This window comes from Pogonomyrmex barbatus, unplaced genomic scaffold, assembly GCF_055798465.1.
Source record: "Pogonomyrmex barbatus isolate J1 unplaced genomic scaffold, ASM5579846v1 scaffold12, whole genome shotgun sequence".
NCBI classification, from domain to species: Eukaryota; Metazoa; Arthropoda; class Insecta; order Hymenoptera; family Formicidae; genus Pogonomyrmex; species Pogonomyrmex barbatus.
Genome location: NW_028297108.1, coordinates 1,125,107 through 1,152,122, shown reverse-complemented (window position 1 = coordinate 1,152,122; position 27,016 = coordinate 1,125,107). Strand labels below are relative to the sequence as shown.

Here is a 27,016-nt window from a genome sequence, read left to right as displayed (position 1 = left end):
ATTAATTAACAATTAACACTCACAGTATATTATATGCGCAATAGCAGTAGCGGGAATTATTGCAATGTAAAACGAAATCAAAAAAATATCTTCTGATCTTTCACGCGGGCCTGCCTCGAGTGTTGTCAACCTCCGACTTTAATATTACTTACGCCCCTCTTTCTCGTTTGAGTTGCGTCAAGTCACTCGCATGTATTTCGCAAGAAAAGGGCTTGCGGTATCTCCTTTTCGTTTCGTTGAAATTCAAAAGATTGTCACGTCACTTACTTTCGAGTTATTGCATTTCACTCGTCAAAATTTTTATCGCACGAAACAAGAATTTCCTGTCGTGCATCGATGATTCTTGCATTAGATAAGCGCATTATACATATGCGAAATATGAGAGACCTTGGCACTAACTCGTTACTCCACGTGAGATAATGATTCAACCATTTGAATTTTTCGCACGCCTTCCGTTTGACGCAGTTCTCGGGGATATTATTCAACCATTGTTTCTGCAAACAATTCTGTATTGTGTGCGGCAGAAATGAAATGGGTATGATGTATACTTGAATTTTTCGAGAGACATTAGAGAGGGAGGAGAAGGGATGGGAGAAAGAGAGAAAGAGCAGTATCTAATCGACAGTCGTTAAACCATAGCTGATAAGGAATATTGATTTCGATGGATGATTTATTGAAGCCGCCTCCGAGTTATCGCTGTCGCATTTCCTCCATTTCGCATACTCCCCCTTGTCATCCTTCCTCTCTTCTTCCATGACTTGTGACAGTTATCCGTAATCAATGCGATGCATCAATGCAAAATGTTTCAATTTAGGGAAAACCCTTCAATTTTCGACATGTGTTATACGTGCAATATATTCATTGAAAAAAAAATTATTATTTTTCTGTTAGATTATTCAATACGGACGATACATCTCGTATCATTATTATTATTATTGTATCGATAATTCGTCGTTGCAATATTGCGATTATATAATTGTCGGCACCAGAGGCAAAAATAAAAAATTGGAAAAAAGGATGTATTTCGGTTTCTGTTTCAGGCGTATGTCAGTGGTGCATTCGGTCCTACGGCGGGTGGACCGGGCGGGGGGCCGGGTGGGGGTGGCGGGGGCGGTGGCGGGGGCGGTGGTGGCGTCGAGGGTGCCACATACTCCCCCGACTCGCCGTATTTTCCGTTCGCGCCCACCAGGGGTGTACCGGTCACTGTGAGTACTCCCACCCCCGTAGTGAATCCAGCGACCCCCGTTGGTACCAATGGCGCACGGTTACCTAATCCTACTGGCGGTAAGTCCTTTGTTATCGCATTATCTTTATCGAGGATCAAGATAATGAAATGTAAACGAATACAGAAATTGAGAAAGGAGAGGGGAAGAGAGAAAAAAAGATTTAATTTCCGTAAATTTTGCATATCTTTACGTTTTGAATTATTTTATTATCGGCAAGCATTTTGTCGCTGTGCATTATTTTTTATAAATATAAATTTGTTTTCTATTGTGATTTTAGGTGCCGCAACTGTGAAGAGGAAGAAGGATGTAAGTATACTCTCGATATGCTTGCATTTATATACTTGTATTTTTATTGCGATTGTTGAAAATTATTATCGAAAATTTTGATGGCACAATATAATTTTACAACTCATTATTTATTAAATTAAATTGTTCACTTCGTTAGTTTCGTTTTTTTTTCACCATGTATACGAGAGGCATCGAAAACAAGCGTGACTCATTCGATCAATGATTAGGCAGCTCTTGAATCTCACGATCGATAGCGGCCGCGTTTAGATATTGCATTCGAATATCAACATGTCATATCGCGATCACGTGAACACATCTTTTGTATGTTTCTGCAACATTTTTAACGATATCTTCAATTTGTTTTCTCTGTGCAGAATCTCGACGGAACGGAAGGAGAAGTAGTGGCGACGCAACATTGGGTGAGTGTCTTGAAAAAAGAAAGATCATCACGTCTCATACGCGTAAATTAGATAAGCTCGTAAATTAAGTTTTTGTTCACATTTCTTCGGCGTCTGACGTGAGCGTGAGATATTACGGATGAGTTCAAGCAATGCTCATGATCGTTTTTTACGAGCGGCGTTTTGAGGATGATGATTTTACCATTCCATGGTAGTCGACACGAAAAGCTAACGTTTCATGATATTTTTCCAAGAGCTATGAGTTCGTCCATTCAAAACGTTCCACGCTTACGAATAAAATAAAGTAAAAATTAAAACTATTCGTCGTCTAAAATAAAATTTAAATGCTTTCTTTATTAGATGGTAATTAAAGTTAGCTTTAAACGCTTTATTAAAACGAAGACATATTACAACTTTATTATACAATATTTTAATGGCGTATTTTAAAGAGAATTTATAATCAGAAATGTTCAATGAGAATTCAATTAATCAATAATTTTTGAATTATATACGATTAAAATTAGCCAATGGTATCACATAAAATTTACATATTAGTATATTTTAATGTTTACATATTTACATATTTATTTAATAAGATTACATTATTATATTTCTTTCGGAAAAATTCAGAAAGTAATGATAAATCAATTGACATAAATATTCTATTGATCGAGACAAAGGCGCATTTTATTTTGTAAAGTTAGACTCGATGCGTAATAATTCATAAAAATACATTGAAGGCACGAGGAAGAAAATAGTGTGTTTATTTTATAATAGATACTTTATATTTCATAGATAGATGATCATTTGGCACATACCGCTTGACACTCGTTTTTGCGACGTATAGTTTACTGTGTGTGATGCGGTCGTCTTGTTTACATTTGCGCAGTGAGACTCGAGCCTGCTAGCAGTGTCGCATGGGTCGTTCCATGTGTCGTATTATTATCTCTTGTGTGAGTATCAAAGGACTTTCAATGCGATTTCTACCAATACTTAGCGCGTATCATTTTACTTCCGCAATTAATAATTCGCATAAAGAAATAACGGTTATTCATTGAAGCTAGCGCTCCTAATATTATTTATCTCCTTACAGCGGTGGATGAAACGATAGAATGTAGAAATTATGAATAATTTACTTACGGGCAGTATAATTATTTCCTCATCGCTGCTCGAATTCGAATTTATTTCACATCGCGGTTTAAATTTTTTAATGACCTAAATTCGTTTACTATTTTTAGATTGAGACCCACCGAAGTAATATGTGGATTTCACTAAGCGTGTTGTATCGTGCGATGTCGGAGTGAAATTACCGAAATTATTTTTGAATTATTTTTGAATTTAATTACAAAATATATAACGCGTATAATAAACATTGAAAGATTTTTATTCATGAAAATATAATTAATTACAATCGTACGAAGTACAATTGTAATTAATTATATTTTTACGAATGAATTTTACTTGAGTGTCGTATAAAGAAACAAAAAAGTAGTAAGAGGAGGAGGAGGTCCAGGAAGGGATTGAGCGTTGGCAGAACAGTCATGAGGTAAGTGTCTCACTAATTAGTCATTATTTGTTACAGAAATAATTATTTATCCGCGTGACAAAATATTTAATATATAAATACATTTTTATGGCAGTTTATAAAAATGTATATTTGAAAGGAAAGGGTTTATTTTTTTTTTTTTAAATATTATATATTTATTTTATGACATTAACATATAAACTTTTTTACGTGATACCATTGATCAACAACGTATATAACTCGAAAATTATTGCGATATCGTTTTTGTATTAGCTTTTTGTTAAATTACTTGAAATTGTTAGAATTTTAATGAAAATCGCCAGAATTATCGTAGTAGAATTGTGAAATACCGATGTGTAATAAGGGAATAATCGATTATAATGAAGTAATAAAATCAAACTTGTATCTTTTTACACATCTGTACGTTTTATACATCTGGGGGAATAGTTAACAGGCTGTCTGTATAAAGAGACGCATATACATACATTGAAAATCCGATACCCATTACAATCGCGAGGGAGTATGATTACAGGCGACAGTTTGTAATTCAATATTTCATCTCGCGTAAACAAGGATCCGCGAAATTAAACAACAATCGAGTCGCACTGGCGCGTCAAATTTGTTGTTTAGAGTCTCGTGTTAACCAGCGAGTCGCCACAGCTTGTAAATGACGTACATACGCGTTCCTGTAAAGGGGAGAGAAAGAGGGAGAGATAGAGAGTGAGAAAACTTTCGGTTTTTTGCAAACGGGTATAATATCGATCGATCGTAACAAATTCAATATTTGTCGTTCGCTTTGCGTGACTTTTGCTCAAAAAGAAGCAAATTGTCTTCCGACGTGATCAAACACGCCACCAGCTGTGTAAATCCTCTCGATATATCCATTTAACTGATTTATTAACGGATAAATCGTAGGATCGTCAAGGTTCCTCGTCGTTTCTTTCTGCCGAATAAATTCGGAGATGTCACAGCAAAATACAAAAGAAAATAAGTCTCTCCGTCGATTATTCAAGTAAGGTTATTTGCCGAATTATTTATATCGCTCCATTTGTCATACAATTAGCTATTTCGAATTATTATTCTCAATATTGGTATAATTCCGAAGATGCTACAATGTAAAAACAATTAATCTTTATAATTATTTGACAAGAGCAAGGTCACTTCTGTTATCGCGATGTTATCATGATGTCGCGGAGATGGAAACGATAATAAATAAGGGGGCGAAGTCGTGTCGGGAGTGAAATAAATCCACGAGTGTCCCAACGGCGAAGATCGTCGCTAATCTAAACGCGGATACGGCGATCCCTCGTTTCGTATAAGCCCTAGCGATAATTTATTCAGCGGGCAAAACTACGCGATTACGTTTCTATTAGGATATAGGCATCGACGGCATTCTCGAGGGTGCTGTAACCGCCGTCCCAAGTGGCTCCTACGGGAATTTCACTTATCGTTAGCACCGTCCGCTGTCCCCGCGTTCGCCCCCCTCCCCCCCCTCCCTTTCCGAGCCCTCTCGAACGTGCGCCCGTCGTCATCGCCGCCGGTGGCAGTGTTAAAAAAAACATTTCGCGCCGTTTCCGAAGGGAATAAATAACCCTCCGTGCCGTCGAAGGGCCGCCCCGCGGTCCGCCTCGTAATTTTCGGACCGACAACGGGTCACTGACTCCCGTAATCAACGTGTTCACTGCGTTTGATCGTATCCTGGCTATTGGAGTGAATCTATACCAGAGAATCGCCGAGTGAACTCTCAATCGTAGATTTTGCAAATCGGATTTTTTTTTCCACAGCGAGGAATTTTCTAAAAGTTCAAACATCTGAAAAAAAAAAGACGAGGAAGTCGATTAAATTTCTCGTACTAACGCTGACATGTGAAAATTGCTCGTCTCTTGTCAACAAAAGCAAGGGAGTCTCGGTAACAGTTAACATCAAAGCAACCGCTTTTTCTTAATCCGGGCGACGGTATCTTCGGTTCTGAAAGAACCACATCCGGTGGTTCCGGTGGCACTCTGTGCATCCGCGTTACATTGTTCTTGTTTCTCCGGGGAGAGTTTCGGGGGTCCGCGTCATACGAATTTTCGTCGCGTTACCCGAAGGGGGCAATCCTCCGGCAAGGGGCGTACACTCGAGGATGGTGCACCGGCAACCGATTCGGTTTCCCCGCAATTCCACGAGTCTTTTTCGGGGGTTTCACGAAGAGCCGAGGCCCCTTCGTGTTTGTGTGTGCACGGAGGTCACGGCAGACCATATGGTGTCGCGTGCTGCGGTCACCAGACCGTGCAGCAGCAGCAGCAGCAGCGGCGACGGCGGCGGCGGCGGCGGCGGCAGTCGGGGTCAGCCCCCCCTTCCCTTCCGAGGACCTTCCGTACCGGTCTATGGACGGTGTATAGTCGTGCATCGCGCCCGGCCCCCGGGCGTACCGATGGTTTCACACTAATTCGTGGCTTCGTGGAATTTCCTGGGAGCCTCTCGGCCTCCGAGCCGATCCGATGGCTGCCGTGTAAGTGGCACGAATTTACATGCGCCGTCGCTCGCCGCCCGTTTCCCTGGGTGGTGGCGCGATGGACCGCTTTTTTTTTTTCTTTCTTTCTTTTCCTACACGGCATTAAGCACATTCGATACGGCCGATATCGTATGGCATCGTGCATATCTTCGCGCGTTGCCCTTATGGTCCACGTTCGCACGCGTCTTCTCGCGAGATTCCGGCATCTCCTGCCGGAGGACTTATTATTTGCGCTCGAGGAGAACGCGAGGTGAATCTCCGATGCGAAGTGGTGTGTTGTATACTCGGTGTGTTCATATACTTATTTGATGCGCGTGGCATACACGCATTCGTTGCGATGTGTACTGAGGCAGATCCGAGTTAATTTTGCAATAAGCAATACTGGTTTTACCGGAGGGCAGGTGTTTGTTTCGAATAACCATAATTGGTGGTATTTTTAAGTTTTTACGCGTCTCTCTTGCGTGTGTATCATTAGATATATATATATATATATATAAAATACACGCAAAGTGAAGGATTATTCACACTGTGTAGCTCGTTTTGTATCAAATAGGGCTGATAAATTCCATCTTTTATTTCTTAATCATAGAGATGGAGAGGATGATTTTATTATAGTTTTTGCTACTTTCTCGCATGATCTGTACTTATTATTAGAGACTCTTATCACTCTTCTCGACGCAACATGCTTTGATATGGCGTTTAATATCCGGCCATTTGCGTCCACTTTGCGAACATATCGGTTGGTGAAGTAATTAAGGAGTTTTTAAATACGCCGCTTTTTTAAAGTCAAATTGCAGGTTTTACGTTTAATTGCCTCGTAAGATCCATGATTTCCGGGTATTTACTCTTGTTTTCATCTCTCAACACACAAAACGAAAATATCTTTGATGAAAATTGAGGGGGGAAATGCGCCGTTCACTTATTAATTAATGAATAAGTCCCTTAACTCTTTCCCTCTCTGATCACGCCGACGGAGCGTTTCGTACGTTTAATTACGCAGCAAATTTCGATCGCATTTTATTACCCTCGCCTTCCATGAAGTTCTCGATGAAAGATTACGTCTTACGTCGTCCTCTTCTCCACCTCTCGTTCGGTATAAATGTTAATCCGGCAAGAGAGATTTCACATCCGCAATTTTTCGTTAAATCATAAACATAAAATAGTAAATGATTCTATAACAATAAAAATTAACAAGAACAATTGGAATTGGAAATTTCTATTGTAACTTTACTAAAAAGTGAAATGTTCAGGCTGATGGAAACAAGTTACCATCAAACGAATTTCTTGAGGCAATATCAAAGATTTTTTTTTTTCAATAAAATAAGCGATTCTCAGAAGTAGATTTCAGGGGCGCAACCATCAAATTTTGGTTTTTGGATCGGTGAATTTTGTCGATATCGATGTTTTCTCGCTGACGTCGCGACGGAGAGAGGAATGCCATATCATTTATTTAATCGCGCACCTCGTGCTTTATAATAATCGGTTGCGCCCATCTCGAAAACAAAGTTGAGCCCTGTTTGAGAGGCGCCGTAAAGTCCGACGCTCCGAGGGCTTCCCGCCCTTTATGAGATTACAAGGCTGATTCTTTCGATGTTACATGCATTCTCCGAAGAGACTCTTAAATTATAGATTCTAGCCTTTTGAAGGTCGCTTAATGCACGCACGAAAAATGGAAAAGTGACTTCCCATTTTACGTATCGATCTTCAACGATAAAAATGTGGAGAGAGAAAAGACATTTTACTAATTAAATTTCGAGTCATCTGTCTTTTCTCAAGTTAGAGTTTAGAGATAGAACTCGGGCGTGCTTCCGTTCCCATGTTTCTAATCGATTTGCGAAACTTTGAATACTGAACAGGAAATAATTTTAGGAAAATTAATTTGAGATTGATCGAGGAGAGGCGTCGAGGAAAGGCGGCTCGTAAGTAGGTTTAGAGATATTACATATGTGTAACGGGATATCTGCGTTTAACATTCTCTCGAAGCGAGAGGATTTCATTGCCAATTTTATTCCCCGGCGACTTCGCAACTCGTTCGCAGCGGGAGAAGATAATCGCGATGATTGCGTAATACGCACGAAGCCGCGCGCGATGCGCGGGGAATTATTTATCAGTGGCCGAGAGCGAGATTTATCGAGCGTGAAACACGACGTCGAGACAAATAGCACACCCCGGGATCTCTTTCCGTGGGTTGTATCGGGCGCGCGGATCCGACAGGAGTATGTCCTGTCTCGTCAGCGAATCAATTATCGAGAATCGCGTGCGAGGCGAGAGCCCGGCGGAAGAAGGAGAAAGAAGAGGAAGAGAACGCGGGGCGGAAAGAGAGAAGCGGCTCGCTGCTAGAGACGTTGGCTGAACGTTGTTTGACGGGCACCTGTTGCTGGTGGCACACCAACGAATACCTACCTCTCCTCTCTGCACAGTGTGCCCTCTCGCCCGACCACCGCCGTTCCTCTCCCGTCCTCTTTCTCCTCCTCTTGCCTTGCTCCGGTCCTTTCGCGTGGCGCACGCTACTTCATCCCCCCTCCCCCCCCCCTCTGCGTGCCGCGTTGCACTTGTTTGCACTCGGGTTTTACCTCGCGTTTCTTTCGCACACGAGGAAGCGAGAGGGACGCCTTCGAGTCGGAGAAAGTAAACCCGAGGAGGAATGACAAGTTCGTAATTTGTATGAAATGTAAAATGGACGTTGTGCGTACAGATTTACCGTAGCGTACCTTTCCTTCGCGTTTCCATTGCGAGTTATGCCGTTAAATTAAACGGCTATCACTGCCCGCGGAGAGATTTAGTACTGCCTTTTCGTCGCCTTCACGCGCTATTATCGGAAATAGCGGGTGACGTAACGCGAGTAGCGTTCGCGGGCGCGCGCGCCCGCGCTGAGAGAAATCCGACCTTTTTTTTTTCTTTTTATTTTTTTATTTCCGTAATAGCGCGTATTTCGTCACGGTAGTGGCCGTGCCGAGGTCGTAATTTCGCGTGTTGAAACCGTACGAGATGCATGTGAGAAATGCGTTTCGCGATCAATCGGCCGGCCCCTTATCGGAATCGGTAAGTGGTTCGTGTCGTGTGGCATTGTCCATTGGATCCTTTTGTGCTTCGATCTCATCCTTCTTTCCATTTTTCCTTCTACCGACTTCCGCGGCGGCACGTGCGCGCTCTTTCCCTCTAGATACACTGACAATTTTATTACCGGTTAGGTAGAGACTAACTGTAACCGTTGCGATTACAATGGGCCGTATATGTCACTGTGTGTGATAAAAATTATTTCCTGAGTGAACGCGTAACATACGAAGAATGCAAATGTAGAAATATACTAAGTCGATTGTTTAGGCATTCTCTTAATTTGCTCCAATTCTACGTTGCGAAATTAAAACGACTGGAAAACTTCTCCGGTACGACGAGAGAGAGAGAGAGAGAGAGAGAGAGAGAGAGAGAGAGAGAGAAACACATTCTAATGATATTTAAGAGATACGAGACTTTTTCTACCGAGTTTGGCACGCTGAAGTTGAGTCACTTCATAACGCGTGCGAGGTTTTGGTCGGCCTCGCAGAGAAATATATTCGCGTGTAATCATTTTTTTTCTTTTTTTTTTTACTTGTAAATTGCGGGGAGAGTACGTCATTCGCATTCCGATTCGGGAGGTTGCAACGGCACGCGAGATACATACGGTAAACGCTGCGCGCGCGGACACTCGTTATTTCGCACAAAGTCATAATTGTGTTATATTACAGAGCGTGGCGAGCGAATCGATATCTTTTTTTTTTCTTTCTTTCTTTTTTTCGCAGAAGGTACCGTTACGTTTCAGAAAATTATAGCTGTCCGAGGTATCTGCGAGATATAGATTCCTCTATCGTCGCTCGCGGGGATACCGATTCCGGTTTCACGTCGCATCTGCAAATAATCTTTAAATACGTAATTTCAATTACCGTAGGTCCCTCCTTCTAGGTAGATGTTAAATCAATCGTTTCCGACGTCAGCATTTTTTCCAGCTGACATTTCAGTCCCTTTGCAGACGTGAGTCCTTTAATAGCGAAATTACTGCGCTCACGCGACTCTTGCTATTATCGCAGCTTTTCCGTCACTCATCTCGTCCTTCTCGCACGCGCGCGCGCGCGCGCGCGCGTCTCGTGCAAACTCGCCGCAGTGTACAGAGTACACAGAGCGCCTCGGGTTTATGGAGTGAGTTGTCGACTTACACCGGGTAAACCATCCGGCCGACGGGCTGACGGTGGTCGTTGGGGCGGCGAGATCGGGTGAAGAGCCAGAGAGGAAGAGAGAGAGAGAGAGAGACCGCGGGATGCGATCTATACACATATTTTCTGCCTTCGAGCACGATGGTATCACGGTACGGTTGCTATTGTTTGTCCACACGAATTAATTCGTCGCCGCGCTGTATAGAAACGTATCGTGGGAAAACGATTCGTTAAGAGAAGATAATGAGATTTTGTTTTACGTCAAAAGAACTTTCATTAAGCTTCGTCGAATTACAGAGATTATCTTCAGACGATCGTAAATAATTCTCTAATGTTTGTATTACGTGTATGTATGCGTGTATTTTTGCGTTTCTAAAGTTTGATCACATTTAATAATTCTAATAATTCTAATAATGTAACGACTTATTGATTTAAGCAGGCATACATATATATATATATATATATATACACACACATATATATATATATATATATATATATAATCTGTTAATAAATAATATATATAGTTAATGGATTGGTATATGGATTATATATTAGTGGATTGTATGTGTGTATGTGTGTGTGTGTGTGCGCGCGCGCGCGCGCGCGCGCGTGTGTGTGTGTGTGTGTAATCCATTAATTAATCAGGTACCTTGCGACAGGAACCGTTAATGATTACGTAAGTTCTATTAATAAATCTTTTTATCGATTCTCCGTTTCGCGCGAAAGCACAATTTCAGATAACTCGCCTCGCGCCGTTTGTCAATGCCTCATTACGCACCGAAGTGAATTTTATTCTAATACGGAAGGATAGCCTATTGTAGCAGTTACAGATTACAGCGATGTACCATACATCGGCGACCGTTGTTGAGCCACGGAGTATGCGAAATACCGTGCAAGCCGACCAAAATGCACGCGTGAGCGATAGTTTACGGTCATTGTGGGATTATCGCGATAAATTATTGCGTGTATCGCAACTGCGCTTATCGGTATGCCGATAGTATTAATTGGGTCGTCGAGATTATTACCGGGAATGTATCAATAATAATTACTAGCTCGCCGGGATGGAAAAGGATTTTCCTCGCAATCATAATGGACCACCTTTATAATGAATGAAAAAAGGAGCTTTCGCGAATAATCTGTAAAATTATTTTTGTTTATCGAAGCCGTCGAACCTGCACGCTGAGTTTTCTTTCAATTTTGAAGTAATCATTCACAATTAAATAGAATATATTTTAGATAACCATTTAATAGCAACCTACAGATTTAATTTAATTTCTCGATCAATTAACTTAAGGTTATATTACACCTATTTTTATAATCTATAAGTTTTTCATAATATTTATAATGAAAATATTATGAAAAATTTGTAGATTATTTTAAATTATATATAAAAGTAATACAAAAAATTGAGCAAAATTTTTCTGGATTAAAAATTATATAAATAAATAAGTAGAAATGTGTTCTAATGAAAATGTGAATAAGAAATGACAAAAATCTCAATTTTATAATATAAATATTTTAAATATTCAAGATGATTTATATAAAGTTTCGTTGCAATGCAGAAATTAATGTAATGCTGTAAATAAAAATTTAACTAATCTCTACATCGCAATGAAACTATATAAATCATTTTGAATATGTACTTATATATAAAAAAAAACTGAAATTTTGTCACTATTTCTTAATTACATTTTAAAGTACATTTAAATAATTTTTAATCCAAGTCCTAAACCGCTGCAAAATTTCTTGTATTATTTTTAAATGCGATTTAAAATAATATATAATTTTTTCATGATTCTTTCATTGTAAATAAAAATAGGCATCATATAATACAACCTTAACGGAAGAAAAAATTCTTATTGTATCAACATTTGTGTTAGTACGAATGACATACTTGCTGAAGACACGAATGAGAATTTTTTGCGGTACATTAAGGGGGACATTAAGAGATATCATCGCGCCACGCGAGACGTTTGTTGTGCGAAGGGTTGGAAAGTGGCACATACGGCCGGTCCTATGGATGGCTGCGTTTTTCATGGCGCGTACAATATTTAATGATCCCGTCCACTTTTACCGCCCTTTCATCGGCCACCGACGCGTACGATTAATCTATTACTTTCGACTAGCACGAAATTTCGAGTGGCCACTATCTACCGCCGCCCTTCGAAGGGTCACGTGCCTCATACGCGGGGGTTTTCTACTCTAGTGGGTATTCGTCGTGTATCCCGCGATCGTTTTCATGGGGGATTAACGACCGCGGTGAGAACTCTGAGCCAATTAACATATCAATGACACTAAACGGATTCTCCCATTCCGATCTTCTCTACCCGCTTGTTCGTATCAATGTATATATTTCTATACGAAAGGATTTATCAATGTTTTATGAATATTTTACCCTTACATTATATTTGATGTTATATTTAACAAAGAAAAATTGACAATTATGAATACACAAAGCTTAAAATATAATTCAGGTAATCAATTTTATTATATCTTTTTGATAACTTAAAGTAAAAATAATTCGTAGAGTTGTAAACTTTAAATATTAAGGAACGTACGATGAAAATGATTTTTCCCAGGGGGTGGGATAGGCTCTTGTGTTTTCTTTTTTCGCGAGCAGTCGAGGCGTGCGAAGATTTCGATCTATTGCCAGTACATTCATATATCTCTTCATTGACCGTGTACACGAAGTCGCGTGTGTGTATGTTTGTTCTACATGCGTGGCGGTGTTTGCTCGATGCGTAGAGCTCAGTCGAGGGTGCGGGATGATACGAGCTAAATCGAGCACCACCCAAGTGTGCTTCATTTGTGGCGTAGCGGGCTGTGAAATTCGAGGATAGCGCTCTTACGCCATCGTCTCCCCCGGAGCTACTACCCCTCGGTGGCTAACAATGATTTGTCGGCTGTCTGACCAGACGTTATCGAAAATTCGCCGGCAATCTTCCGCGATAATACCGACCTCAGATCTTAGCCTCGGAGCCTGCGAGATTATGCAAAGCCTCTGTTACATGAAGCGAATTATTTGTATTACGCCAGGCTCGATCGTCTGTGAGTGTGTATTCGTACGGCATGTTGGAATTTCAATGAGTTCTAGATAAATGCGTTTGTTATACTTTGTGCATGTAAATGTAGATGATACAGAGTTTCGCAAAGTTGCATTTATACGCGCCAACGACTAAATTTTCTTCGATCGAAATAACATCCTCGCTAAAATTCTATCCAATATTTACAATCAAACGAATAGAAATAAAAAATATAGATTATTTCGTAATGGAGGGGGGGAGAGCGTTGATATAAATTTTAATAGCTGTAGATAGTCGTGAGTAATTAAGATTTCAGCAATCGTAAAATTCGACTCCCTTCGACTGACACGGCTTCGCAGGTTATAATCCGTCGGAAAATATAAAATGACAGCTCCGCCGGAGCATAAAACCAACAGGCCTGGGGCGGAAAGGTACAGGTCGTTCTGAAAATCGTATATACATGATGAACAGACCCGCGGGGATGAAGCGATCCACCCCCCTTTGGGAGGTTTCGTGCCGACGGAAAGCCGCGAGATCGTGTGTGCAAACAGCCCTCAGAGCAAACAAACCGTGCACCCTGTAGCGAGCTTATATTATCTGTTTCGACGTGTACTTAAGGGATGCCGCGTCTCTTAAATCTTTCCCTCGTAACTGCATTTGCGTTACGTATTATTACGTGTTTAATTTCCTTTCGCACACATCGCGTTACGTTACGTTAACGATCTAATCGATTCTAATGTGAGGACGGATCTCAGCTGAAAGAATTCGAAAATCAATATTTTTACGCGCTCGGCATTTCTCTCTGGAGAGGCGTTTCCCGTCAAATAAATTTATATCAACGTCACGAGGTTATTTCTTTACGCCTTGAAAATTTCTCTGGGATCGACGTTTTCGTCTCGTTAAGTACCAGACATGGGCGTTATATTTGGGTCAATGACCCAGAAAATACCGTTTCCATTCTTCGACCTGTATCCTTATAATTAACTTCGAGCTCCAGACGAGGTTACGCGGTCTCATTCTTCCCTCATTCTTTCCCATCGACGCGCGGTGTCACGCCTACGAGGCCCTTGAAAACTATCCTTGCGGTATTCAGGGAAAACTGATTAGAATTTTATTATCGCAAATGACTGCGAGAGAAAAAGGAGGGAAAACCCTACTCTCGTAGAGTAGCATATGGCGCAACTAGAGAGCGAAGCCGCTCTCTCCTACGGCTTTTGAAGTTTTGGGGATGAAAGAGGCCGCCGTTCTTGAGTTTACTTGACTCTTGTGCCTCCCCCTCTGCCCCGGAGGATTCTCTTCGAGGATACCCGCCCCCTTACTCCACTTCTTCCTTCCTTCTCCTTCCGCAGAAACCTCACTCACGAAACGAGCTACAATCCCTCGTTCTATCCCTCCGGAGTGCCCCAGAGTTGTCTTTTGGAGTCTCGGAACGACTACCGTTACGGAAGACGTTGGCCAAACATCCGTGTGAATCCTTCAGTCTAGTCAGAAGTGCTACGAGAATAAGTGAGCGGAAAAACAGGATATTTCTCGAAAACGTCCATAAAAATATTAGTATTATCTTAATGCATAAATAAGAAATTGTTAAGAAATTTTTACGTCAACGATTGTATTAAAATGCATTTTATCATTAGTCAATTTTTTTCTCTTTACCTTATCCTGTTTACCTTCCACGTTTATACACAAAAGAGAAAACGTAGTTCGATAATTTGATAAAAATAAATTTCCATACGTGCGGGAAATTTGTTTGAGACGAAAATGTAATGCGCCTGTTAAGATATACCGTTGATCCTTGTAGGACGTAGCGATATTACAAGAGCGGGGATATGTTTTAGTAACAATCGGGGGTTCTCGAAAGGGACAGAGATACGAGCCCTGGCCCTGGTAACGCCGAAGGGCTCCGGCGCGTATATATCGAGCCGCAGGAAGTTGTCCCGGGATTCTTTCGCGTCGCTCTCCCCCTCGGTAACTTAAGGGTCCCATTTCGTGAAGTGGTTTCCTTCCTCCTCCTTCTCCCGCTCGCTCGAACTAATAGAAATTTCGGGGCTCGGTACCTTCGTATTCGGGTAATGCACCCTAAGTACTGCCATATAAGATAACAGTAAGTGGGGCGAACCCGGCACGACGGATAACGTCTCGCCTAAACGTCGCGCGGTTTTAGTCACCGTGAGTTAACGCGTGTCGAGCGCGTTTAATAATTTAGGACACGCGGAGGCGCCTTTGGTGTGTCGTTGACATAATCGTGAATCGGCGAGGGACGAATTGGCGAAAACTGATGGATCCATCCCGGCGACGAGTTATACCTCCTCGTTACATATCGATGACTTCCTCGCTGCGATATTACTTCCGTTTGCGAGAGACTATGACTGTATCATCAAGCGAAGACTGATATGAATCGTCGTGGATAGCGTTTCGTGGTGGTTTGGTATTTCTCTCCCGAGTATCGACTATAGTTCGACTCTTGGGACATGCACTACGTACACTATACACAGGATGGGTAGACTAAGCGACGGAGGTTGGTACTAAATCTCACCCTAAAGCATCCCTACCGAGCCACCCCTAACTACGCTACTAGTGCTCCTGCCGCCCCTCGTTCAGTGTCTCGCATTGGCGTAGGAGTTGGCGCGCTTTGCTGTTATATCAAGATCTTGATATAACGCGGCTCATTTTCTGTGAATTATTTTCCTATTCGACCAATGACTAACTTAAACTTTTAATAGGTATAGATAACTTAAAAGATATTTTTTTTTGTAAAAATTATATATTGATTTAAGCATGTAATGTGAACTATTTTTTAATAGCTAGCAGTATTAAATTTAGTAACAGAATTTTCATAGTTTGTGATTATTGGCACAAAATTGTTTAACTAGAAGGAGAGAGTGATACAAAAGTTGAAATAAAAAAATGACAAAAAGAGGATTACGCATGATCTTTTTACAATATTGTCGACTATCGGGGACTATCTAGAATCGATGAGTTGAGTACTTCGAATATAAATGGGATGCGTGATAAAAAAAAAAATAATACGCTGCGAGCAAATGAGATACGTCTCTCTCGATATGGCATTCGGCTTTCGTCTTCTTTTTTTTTGTCTTTCTCCGTATACATTAGTATGTGAGTCTGTTGCCACGTCGCTGCGACAGTGATCGAGATTCGTTAGCTGATCTATATTTGGACAAATCGATTGACAAGAAAATACACCGCTATCCAGCCTCGATTAAGGCTAATCGGGATTAATCTTGCGAATCTTACAACACAAGAACACTCGTTTCTGCTCGCGTCCGTCCTCGTCCTCGAGGAAATTGAATGGAATTAATTTGAAGGATTACACGTGGCAAGCTTGGTAATGATAGGCCGAGACTCTTCGGAGATTCCGCATGATCGTGCGAGAAAAATCTGCTGAATTAATTTTATTAATTCGTCACACATAAATAAATTTATAGTTTATATAAATAAATTTTAAATAACTATTTTACATTTGTGAAAATGATATTTATCTTAATATTATTATTACAGAGATATCTTACAATGTAGGTATTTGCGATCAGATTTTGAGTCAATTACAATCATTTGCTCAAATTCTACAGCAAATTCTCAGGAAAAAAATTGCCGTTTTGGATTTGTCACATTTACGATATTAGAGTATTGGAGATAGAGCAGAATAATTCCCAGGGCAGAATTTCACCCACCGCATTAAGTCCGATAATTTCCGGAGGAAGTACTCTGTGAAAGCGTACGGGGTGTTACTTCCATTACGCCACTTGGTTAACAAGAGGTCAGAATTAAGCCGTAGCTACTCGTCGTAGCTACGCTCCCGAGAACGATTTCGTTTTCCGTTCGGCTTACGCCAGTGGTGCGGCCCCAACCCACCCCTATATACCCCGTCGCCCTGCAGTTAATGTGTTCCAGGGTGGAACCCTGCTCCCCTCCCACCTTCCCATCCCAATTTCAGTTCTCCTTCTACCACCCGCTCACCCTTCTCCTTCGCCCCTTCGAAACCCACCGAATCCAGGATCTCAGCTTTGCCTCTACGAGAGAACGTTTCTCTTTCTCTCTCCCTCTCTCTCTCGCGCTTCCTTCGACTCTCTCGTTCGTCTCTCCCTCCCTCTGTCTCTTTCTCCCTTTCTTCTTCTGTCTCCTTCTCCCGCTTCCGTTGGCGTGCTACGATCCGCGACTCTCTTTGTTTTAGAAATTAGAAGAGGATTACCGGATCCCCCTTTCAGCTGCGCTGTTATTAACTATTACCTTTTAGCCATTCACCCTCGGACACGATATCCACGAAAGGGTTGTGTCGGGGGAAATTAAATCGGTTTCTCGCGGAGGTTTTGCTTCGTCTACTGCTTTTTACTGCATTTACCTTTCGACGAAGTATCACCGTTTCACTTTTCTTTCGCTACATAAAGATTATCATACATATAAGTGTAATTATTTCCGACATTTTTTGATATGATTTTTAATGATTTCCGTACTAATTGATTGAATATTATTATTATCTTCATTTTTGCAAGTTTCATTCTTACAAATTGAAAAATAGGAAAAATCGATTCGCAATGTGAGAAGGATACTTTACGACCGATCTCAAACTATAACTGGATCGCAGATGCTGCATGATTTTTCTTATGTGCAATTAATTTTTTGTACGGATGACTTAGAGATTTTGCTCCGGCTGCATCATTTGATGCATATCGTATAATGATACCAGTTATGGTTTCTGAGCGCACAAACGCCGCATCGTCCCAGCGACGCTGCCGACGACGCGGAGACACCGAGTTCCGTTTTCTTGCCGGTTGACGTTTTTGTCGTGTTCCCCGTGCGCGTCGCGGGAGGAACGGAGCAGTAGACGAGGAGAATCGACCTCCGACAGCCACGATCTTATTATTTTTTTCACGCTCTCTCGAAAGGGGGATCGTGCGGCGGGGACAACGGAGCGCAAAGAAGAGAAGAAGAGGCGTCCGGGTCGACGACTCTTCTCCACCTTTCTTCATCTCTACTTCTCTCTCGGATCTTCTCCTCTCTTCCTCTCCATCGTCCTCTCTTCCTGTCCCTTTATTCGCTTCGTCGTCTTTACGCGACCTGATAAGGTGTAAAAAGAGCGGGGACGCGTTGCCGAGGAGGAGGCGCAGTTTACACAGTTGGCCAGACGAGGTTACCTAATTATTTGTTAGCTGTCCAATGACGAAACGCTTCGAGGCAACATCTTGTCTTTTCCTCTTTTTTTCTTTTTCTATTAATTATTCACGCGTTTCTTCGCGAAGCAGTGCAGTGGGATTAAGAAAAAAAGTTGTTCGCGCTATAAAGTGAATTTAATTATTTATATATTCAAAGATAATTAGAAATAAAAAACATCTAAAATCCCGCTCGATCGTATAATACTATGAATTTACCAAGTATCTATTCGACACGATCTATATACATATAACACACACACACACACACACACACACACACACACACACTTTTATATATATATATATATACTTACTAATCATTTATATTTATATTTTTCATATTTTAGCAACGCAAATTAACTTTAATCTCCTCAAAATTTAACCAACTCTTTATCTTTTTCTACTTCTTAGAAATAAGAAAGATAAAATGTAATAAAATTAAGCTGAAAATAAGATAATTACTCAGTGGTAGAAATGTACCTTAATATTTAAACGTTAACATGGCGTATTAATCTCTTTTAATTTTCCTCTATAAATGTGAAGAAGAAAGGAATCGAGCATGTCTTCCGTAGACATGAGAAAAAAAATCGCGCAAAAGGTTAGGTTTCTGAGAAATATTTTCTTTGCGCGTATTTTCTCTCTTTACTATCATCCGGATCGGTTCAGCGATAGACAAAACGCTTCGCTATCCGACCTGAGAACACCATATGCCATCGATCTCGAGTTAAGTCGCACGGCACGGCAAGTAGCTTTCAAGACTTACGTCGACTGTATCGACGGTAGACATCACGGGGTATCACAAGGATTTCTCGTGGTCCTCGCAGCTTCATTGTGAAATTCTCAAATGCGTCGCATTACCCGTCGGAGACACGTCGGTCGCCAAAACTCGCAGGAGAGATAGGCCGCCCTCGCGATGATCGATACACGAGTTGCTGCGCGTCCTCTCCTTATCAGCGACTCAATAAACGCGAACGTTGCGTAATTATTTAATTAAATTGTGTCATTATTTGTCATGGAGAAATACAGTACCCGAAACGGTTACTTGTTTATCTTATTAGTATATATTTTCGGAATAACTCGCTCCGCTATCGCAGAATTTCATATTTCGCCTTCTACTGCTCTTATTGTGATAGCAAGAAATTTATAGAAATTAAAGAAGTTTTTTTTTTTTTTTTTTTTTAAATAAACATTTATAGAGAGATACAAAGATTTTTTTATTTTTTGTAGTCTCTATTTTTGTTTATATTCGGTTAAAGCGCCATTGTCACACGACAATATATTATATTCTGTGAATTTTTGAGAGAGAAAAAGCCATCGAAAATTGCGCGGGGTGAAACAATTGGTTCAACGTTTAAAAACGATCAAGCGCCTTAACGATCAGTTTGTGATATAATTTTGACGAGGGTTTCGAAATTAATAGTTGCTAAGTCCTAGTTGGGTCATTATCGTTAGGAGAGATGGAGTTTTCTCGTAGCTCCTAAAAATATTTTGAAAGGCAGGTACAAAGCCCAAAGTGTACACGTTGACGTTACCGGTTGTCGTTTTACATCATTTTACTGTCATGATCAGCTTTAAAATAGCGAAAACTTCTTTATTGCACCAAACAGTTTCGACAGGATGGTCATTTATTTTGACCGTTTCCTGTGTGTTGATTGTCTGTCGACTCATCGCGGCGACAGACAAGTGTGTTCGCACTTTGTCACTTTTCAAATATCTTGTTATATTCACATTTCGCCACGTTTAGTGAATCTACTTTTTAATAAACGCTGCGCGTTTTTACAACTGAGATTTACGAAGAAAATTAAGACGAATGCACGCGTTTTCCCTTTACTCTAATAAAATGCCGATTAACCTGTGTTATAAAAGTTAATGTTGTTCGTTCGCTCGCTCGCACGCTCGTATCTTCGAATCGAAATGAGATCAAGTGTCTTCAATAAAGCGGCCGTCCGCAATTGATGTCAATCGTCGCTACATTGTAACGGCGGACTATTTAACCGCGTATATAAACGTAAATACTTATATTATGCCATTTCTGCCATCGGAATTTAATCACCGGCTTACAATCGTCATAATCGTTCGCTCATAAACGATCGTATCGCGTCGTTAAAGCCCGAGAAAAGCCCCGGGTCAGATATTAATTGGAGGCTCGTCGACAATTCCCGGTCGATCGGCTTTTCTTCTCATTTTTTGTTTTTTTCTGTTTCAAACGAGCCTCGTCCGTCGTATCCGACGTTCGGTGAGAGGAAAACTGGAACTCTCGCCCGTTTGCCAAGTGGGTTAGATTGGGTCGGGTGAGGTTAGGTAATTATAAACCTTCGGCCAGTCGCGTGGGTACGACACTAAAATTACTCACGAATATCCGACTAACGAGGCACCTTTGGCGCCACGAGATATCTCGTTTGTCCCCCTCCCTGACAGATTTTCCGAAATCGCGCGCGGTCGTTTATGGGGCTTCCCCGCTCCTCGTTCCCCGCCGGGCTCTCTGCGCGAAATGAAGATATTCTCGGCCGCGATATCATTAAACTTCGCCGGGCGCGGTAAACAACGCCATTTAACTTCGCGCAAAAGTTAAGCACGCCACCTTAAAATTCGCCGACGATCCATTATACAGCGACGAGGCTCGCGCCGAGCTTTTAATTAACTGGGCGTCGGCGAGAGATCGGACAGTTTCGAAGAAACTCGCAATGAGACTCGTTACAACGAGACGCGCCGTGAAATTTCTGCCGTCGACGTAGCTTCCGCTTTACGCGTGCACGAATCCGGTGCATATGTCAATTTGCGTATCTCGGAGTAGATTCAAAAAAAAAAAGTATGGCATCAATCATAATTTTCAATCGTGTTTTATGTAAAACATACTTTTTGGCATCTCTCTGTAGTGATGCCAGAATGAGACGCGGCACAGTCGTGAAATTGGTGGTTACAATATGTATATTGCGACTAATTTGACGATTGTACCGCGTCTCACTTTTGGTATCAATGTCTCTGTCTAGATTTAAACAGTGATTTGATCAATTGCAGGAGATGTATTCTATATTATTGGTTTTTTTCTCGTATCGAGACATCAAAGGCATTGTTGTGGGAAATTTCGCGGTCGGCATGTCCGTATATTCCGAGCGATGTATGACAATCGGAGACAGAGAAGAGACGCAGACCGACTCTCGTCACAGAGATCGACCGCGTCGTAGTGGCGCGTCCTCATCCACGGGGGCCGACCCTCTTTGTCTGTCCGTCGTTAGCGGCGCGCGAAGCTTTTTATCTCGTACGCCACTTTTCCGCGCGCGTACATATATACTCACTCACGCACGCACGCACGCACGCGCGCACGCACGCACGCACGCATCCATCCACCCACACGCTCCCGTTCTCCGGGGCTCCGTCTTGCTCTCCTCGCTCGCTCTCTTTCCGACTCAACAAGTGGGCCGATGTTTTCGGCATAGTGCATAGTCCGCGGACACAAGAGAAAAGGAGCGAGAGAGGAAGAAAGAAAGGGAGAGCCACCCACACTCGCGCTCGCGTCCGTGTCCTCCGTGTACACGAACGTCTGCCTCTCTGCAGGCAAAAACGGTGGCCCCGCGTTAGGGGTTGCTTCCTGCGAGAATGGAGCGCTCAAGGGAGCGCGAAAGAAATCGTCGTCGTGGAGTGAACGAACGAGCGAGTGAGCGAACGAGCGTAGTGAGTTGGCGAGCGGCCGAGGGGAGGAAGAGGGAGGCGAACGAACGAGCGTACGGCAGCGATGGCGCGCGGAGTGGGGGGTCCGCGCGCGGAGCATCAAGGGGAAGGGATGGGAACCCTTCGCGGCGGAGGATGGAAGAGGGAGCCGTAGCGATCGCCTCCCCTCGCGACCGCGACGCGTCAGTCTCGTCGCGTGTCTCGTAGTGAGAGGGTCTTTTCACGCGCTCGCTCTTGATTCCGCCGTTTTTCCTCCGCAACGCGGTTCGCATCGCGATCAGTGAATCCGCGGATACCCACAGTGGATCGCGTCGCCCGTTTACTTGCGATCGTCGCTACGTGTACTCGCCCGCGGGCCGAAGGAAATGCGGTGCGCGCGATAGGACGCGCCGCCGTCGCCGCCGCCACCGCCAGCAGCCAGCAGCCAGCAGCCAGCAGCCAGCAGCAGCACCACCACCACTACTACTACCACCATACCGTCACCACCACCACCATCACCATCATCATCGCTGGACGGGTTCTCTCGCGTGTTGTCGCGTCCTAACCTCAAAAAAAACGACGACCCCCGACGTTATGCAGCTGGTGGAGCAACAGCGACTATCGCACGCGGGTGCATCCTGATGCGCGTGCACGACGCTTCCGCGACGTTCCCGTGCCCCCCTCCTGTGCGACGAGCGCGCGACACGGCGCGCTGATGACTCCGCGCGTGAATTCTCCAAGGGGACGAAGATCGGACAACGATATCGACAGCCGGCGATAAGATACTCGGGAGGCTTCCGGCGCGTGTCGCGCGTCTTCTCCTCCCTCCGCGTTTCCTCGCTCTTTTCTCTCCCGCGTGCACATCACTCCGTTTCGCGCTCAGCTCCTTTCTTCCCGCGCGCATCCTCGCGGAATCGTAACAAGTGCGTGGTATGTTCGACCTGACAGGGACGCGACTCCGTACCGCTTACGATCGTTTCCGAGCCCCCGCGAACCCCGCGAAACGGATCCCCATCACGTGACGACGCGACGCGACGCGACGCGACCTCCCCGCGATTCCCTTAGCGACGATGACAACGGCGCGGGACCATTCGCCGCAAAACGCCGACGTCGTTAGGGTTTGACATCGGAGCGCGTTCTCCGTGACGCGCGATCTATCGCGCCGCGCGCGCGCGCGCGCGCGCACGAACCTCGCTCGCTTTCGCGGATCCGCGCGAGCCACGCACGCACGTGTCGCGTTCCCGGTCGTGCCGATTATCTCGCTCGCGTGAGTATGCAGTCCAACACGATGCTCCGCTCGGACGTCGGCAGCACGGAGAAGCTGATGGGCAACAACAATAATCTCAACAACAACGGCTCGCCGGGGGCGGACATAATGTTCCAGATAGAGGACGAGGGTCTCACGCAGTTGGGCAGCGTCTTTCAATCGGCCTACCAGTCGATCGTGGGCGGTGGTCCTCAGGTAAAAGATCGTGGGATTCCCTCATTCACCGATCCGATTACTTGGAGGATGAGGGGAGGAAGGGGGGGATTCTTCCTAAAATTATTTTTGGAATTTACCTGCGGGTGGGAATTAAATGGCTCCTGCACAAATAATATATTTTTGGTACGAAAAGAGAAACCCCTACAAGAAACATGAATATTTCAAAAAGAATGGTTAGAATAAGGATATTTAGTACACAGGCTATTTATTTACATGAAAATTATTTCTGTCTACTGATCTCATTGAACGAATCGCGCCCCGATTTCGAAGCAAGAAGACGAGGCAAGAAGACGCGATTATCGATTGCCATTAATAATCTGGAAAATCAACGGTTGTTTAACTCCGGATAATCAATAATTGTTTTTCTCCTTAAGGATATATTATATCTATTTTTATTTACGATGAAAAATTTATGAAAAATTATAGTTATTCTAAATTCCATTCAAAAGTAATACAAAAAATTTTTTGCGCGTTCGATTTTTAAAATCTGGATCAAAAGTGATTTAAATATAAATTTTTATGTTATATTAAAATTTAATTTTTATTAAAAGTACAAATGAAGTGATTACAAGTAAAAATTTTTATTTATAGAACAACTAACCAACTCTGTGCATCGTAATGAAATTTTAGATAAATTATTTTGAATGCTTATATAACAAAATTCAGATTTTTGTCATTATTTTTTACATTTTCATTAAACCACTATTAGACCATTTCTATTTATTTATTTAAATAATTTTTTATTTAGGTTCTAAGTCGTCATTAAATTATATTGTATTATTTTTAAATGTGATTTAGAATAATTAGTAAATTTTTATAATTTTTTTTCGTAAATATAAAATTATAAAAATAGATATAACACATCCTTAATAGATTCCTGCCAGCAAAATGTCACCTCATCTTTATTTCGATATAATTATTTCGTGCTCGAGTCCGTAGCAATGCAAACTCGGTACTTCTGACTTGTCGAAATACGATTGCGTTCGCATCCGATGTAATTTAATCTGTACGATATCTCCCGATGTCTGCGCGATACAACGGGAGGAAGAGAGCGCACGAAAAATCGTATCCTCCCGTGAGGAAGAGGCACAAGCGGAATTCTTCGCGGAAAATCTAAATCCCCCCCGAGTTTCCGGCCGACGTCAGAGGGAAAAGACGTTTTCTCTCCAAAGCGGATTGCGCGTCAGTCGTGAATAGGATTGGATGGCGGCGGGACGGATTGGAGGGACCGTACACGTTTTACGATTTTCTCCGTGCATTCGGCGGAGCGTGCGGGGTAGTGACGTCAGGATTACGTCACGGATATGGCCGCCCTCACGTGGGCGGGCTCGTCCGCTCGCCGCTCGGCTCGCTCTTTTTGCGCCCTTCCTCGACTGTACAGGGTCCTCTGGAAATTTTTACGAGCCGGCGCGCGCGACAAACTTCCCGCGAAATTGGTCGCCGGCGATGGCGACCTTTTACGCGAGAATGTCGCAGGACCTCGCGATCCACACACGTCGATTGAAATTGATTACGTACGCGCTAACTTTCGAGCTGATTTGAATAAACGACGGCTTGAGACCTAATATCGAGTCCTCGAATGTCAGAGGGCGGTCGAGGCGAGTCGAGTTGCATTATTGTTTCGGATTACCTTTTCCAAAACCGATAGGTCAAAAGACGCGCGAATATCGACCTCTCCGAAACAAAACTGAAACGGAGACGGTATCGTCCCGTGCGCTGCGGAGAGATAGGATAAATCCTACATCCTGTCGAGATAGCGTACCCTTTTTCTCTCGCGCTATCGACTAATATTGCCCGCTCTAGTTTCACGGCGTGAACCCATCCGTTTTTCCGCGCCTGTCCACATCGGTTGGACGTACCGTCGCCGGCGAAGTCCCTTAAGTGGGTCTCTTATTGTTTAAAAAATAAGAATAATGACGACCCTAAGCCTCTCCGATCATGTCGGATCTGCGAGAGCGTTAGTCGGGAATAAAGGAAGATCCGACGAGGACGCCTGGACGGTGATCTTTCATCTCTTTCGCATGCCCTCTCTCTCTCTCTCTCTCTCTCTCTCTCTCTTTCTCTCTCTATGAGAGCAGGATATACCGTTGCCAAAATATACGCGCTGGAAATTCCGACGAGAGACTCACACTCGCGCGCGCGCGCGCACGGAACTCGCGGACGCGATAACACCGGCTTGTAAGAATTTCGCGAAATCAGAAATTCGCGCGCGGCCCTCCCCGAGAAGGGGGAGGCATGGCCGGGGGGGGGGGGAGGAGGAATCACGCCGGGAATGTCGAGACTGCAGTCGAGCGGGAGAGGGAGGACAATGTCTACTCCGACGTTGTGCGAGTCAACGCGTATACGGCGAAGTGACTCATCATCCCCGCATTGTTTCGTTAAATGGAATTTCTATCTAATTTAAATGCGGCTTAGCTAGAAATAATGCGATTATGCGTTAGCTTATTCTGTTTGTTAATCTCCTTTGCACACCATTGTTACCCTGACGGCGAGGGCGAGGGACACGGGCGGCGGAGAGGCGGAGAGGCGACGCACGGAGGAAGGGAGACGGAGTCGCTCCTCCCCCTCCCCGTTTCCCTGCGTTCCCCTCTCGCCAACTTGCCGCGTTTTGTACGGCACTGTACATTATTTCAGTACAGTCTACACACAGCCGCTAGATCCTCTCTGGCTTATGGACTGTTCGCAGCGGTTCTCCTTTTCGACCTGCGACTGTAAATTTAATCTGCCCATCCGTCCCTTGGATTTTCTCCATTTAAGTAGGATTATTCTATGGAATATCGAATTCAGTTTATTTAATGCTCTTCAGTATGGCCTGTTAAAAATAGAATTTTTTCTTGTGAACCGATTTTGAAGATATACCGATCGCAACGACATGAATTTATCGCGTCGGTGACAATTAATGGAAATTTAATTGAATTGTTAATCTCATTTTGTGTCGCGATACACTATGCTCGATGCTGCTTCATCGTTTTCTAACTCAATTATGAGGTGCGATTATGCGTCAATTAAGTGTCAGAAGCTTGTAACATTATTGCGGTACAAAGGAATCTAATTTAGCAGTTCATTTTTAGAATATCGGCATTAGATCTAACGACGCGATCTGTAATTACTTATTCTTGACTGGGCGACCTCTTTTTCATCTTGCCGGCCTTTGGGACCGGCACGATCGGACGAACTTATTAATGCTAACGGTACAAAAGTATTGTAATTATGCCTCTCGCGATATGCCGAGCAAAAGACGTATTTAATGACGCAAAGCGTTACGAGACAAATGAGATCGAGTAGGTCACGCATTTACGCTGTGTTAGATCGACAGCTGTCGGTCCATTATTTCAGTATCTTCGTCATCAATTCGCCTTAATTGCCGCCTCTAAGAAAATAAAACGTCTAATAATGACTAATCGATGGAATCGGAATTATAGGGTTGCGTTGCAAATTCGAAGTCTTGAGTCGTTTTAAATGTTGTCCTAATTGAAAAACGTTATTACGTAATTATATCAAATTAGTAATATAACTTCACGAAAGAACGAATTGCTAGAATGTCTGAAAAATATGACCATATATAAATCT

At 43.0% G+C, this 27,016-nt stretch overlaps 1 protein-coding gene across 4 annotated transcripts in view; it reads left to right on the top strand.

The window, feature by feature from the left end:
* The window catches only part of LOC105425642 (uncharacterized), an 86,938-nt gene that overhangs the window by 17,828 nt on the left and 42,094 nt on the right, over window positions 1-27,016 (top strand). For 2 of the 4 annotated variants that reach the window (XM_089071715.1, XM_089071717.1), the window contains exons 3-5: window positions 1,041-1,284; window positions 1,504-1,532; window positions 1,889-1,933. In XM_089071715.1, the coding sequence (XP_088927841.1) occupies window positions 1,041-1,284; window positions 1,504-1,532; window positions 1,889-1,933 (318 nt within the window). Of the gene's footprint in view, window positions 1-1,040; window positions 1,285-1,503; window positions 1,533-1,888; window positions 1,934-2,707; window positions 3,459-27,016 lie in introns of those variants that run through there. The other 2 variants (XR_016138128.1, XM_089071716.1) reach the window with 2 other exon arrangements.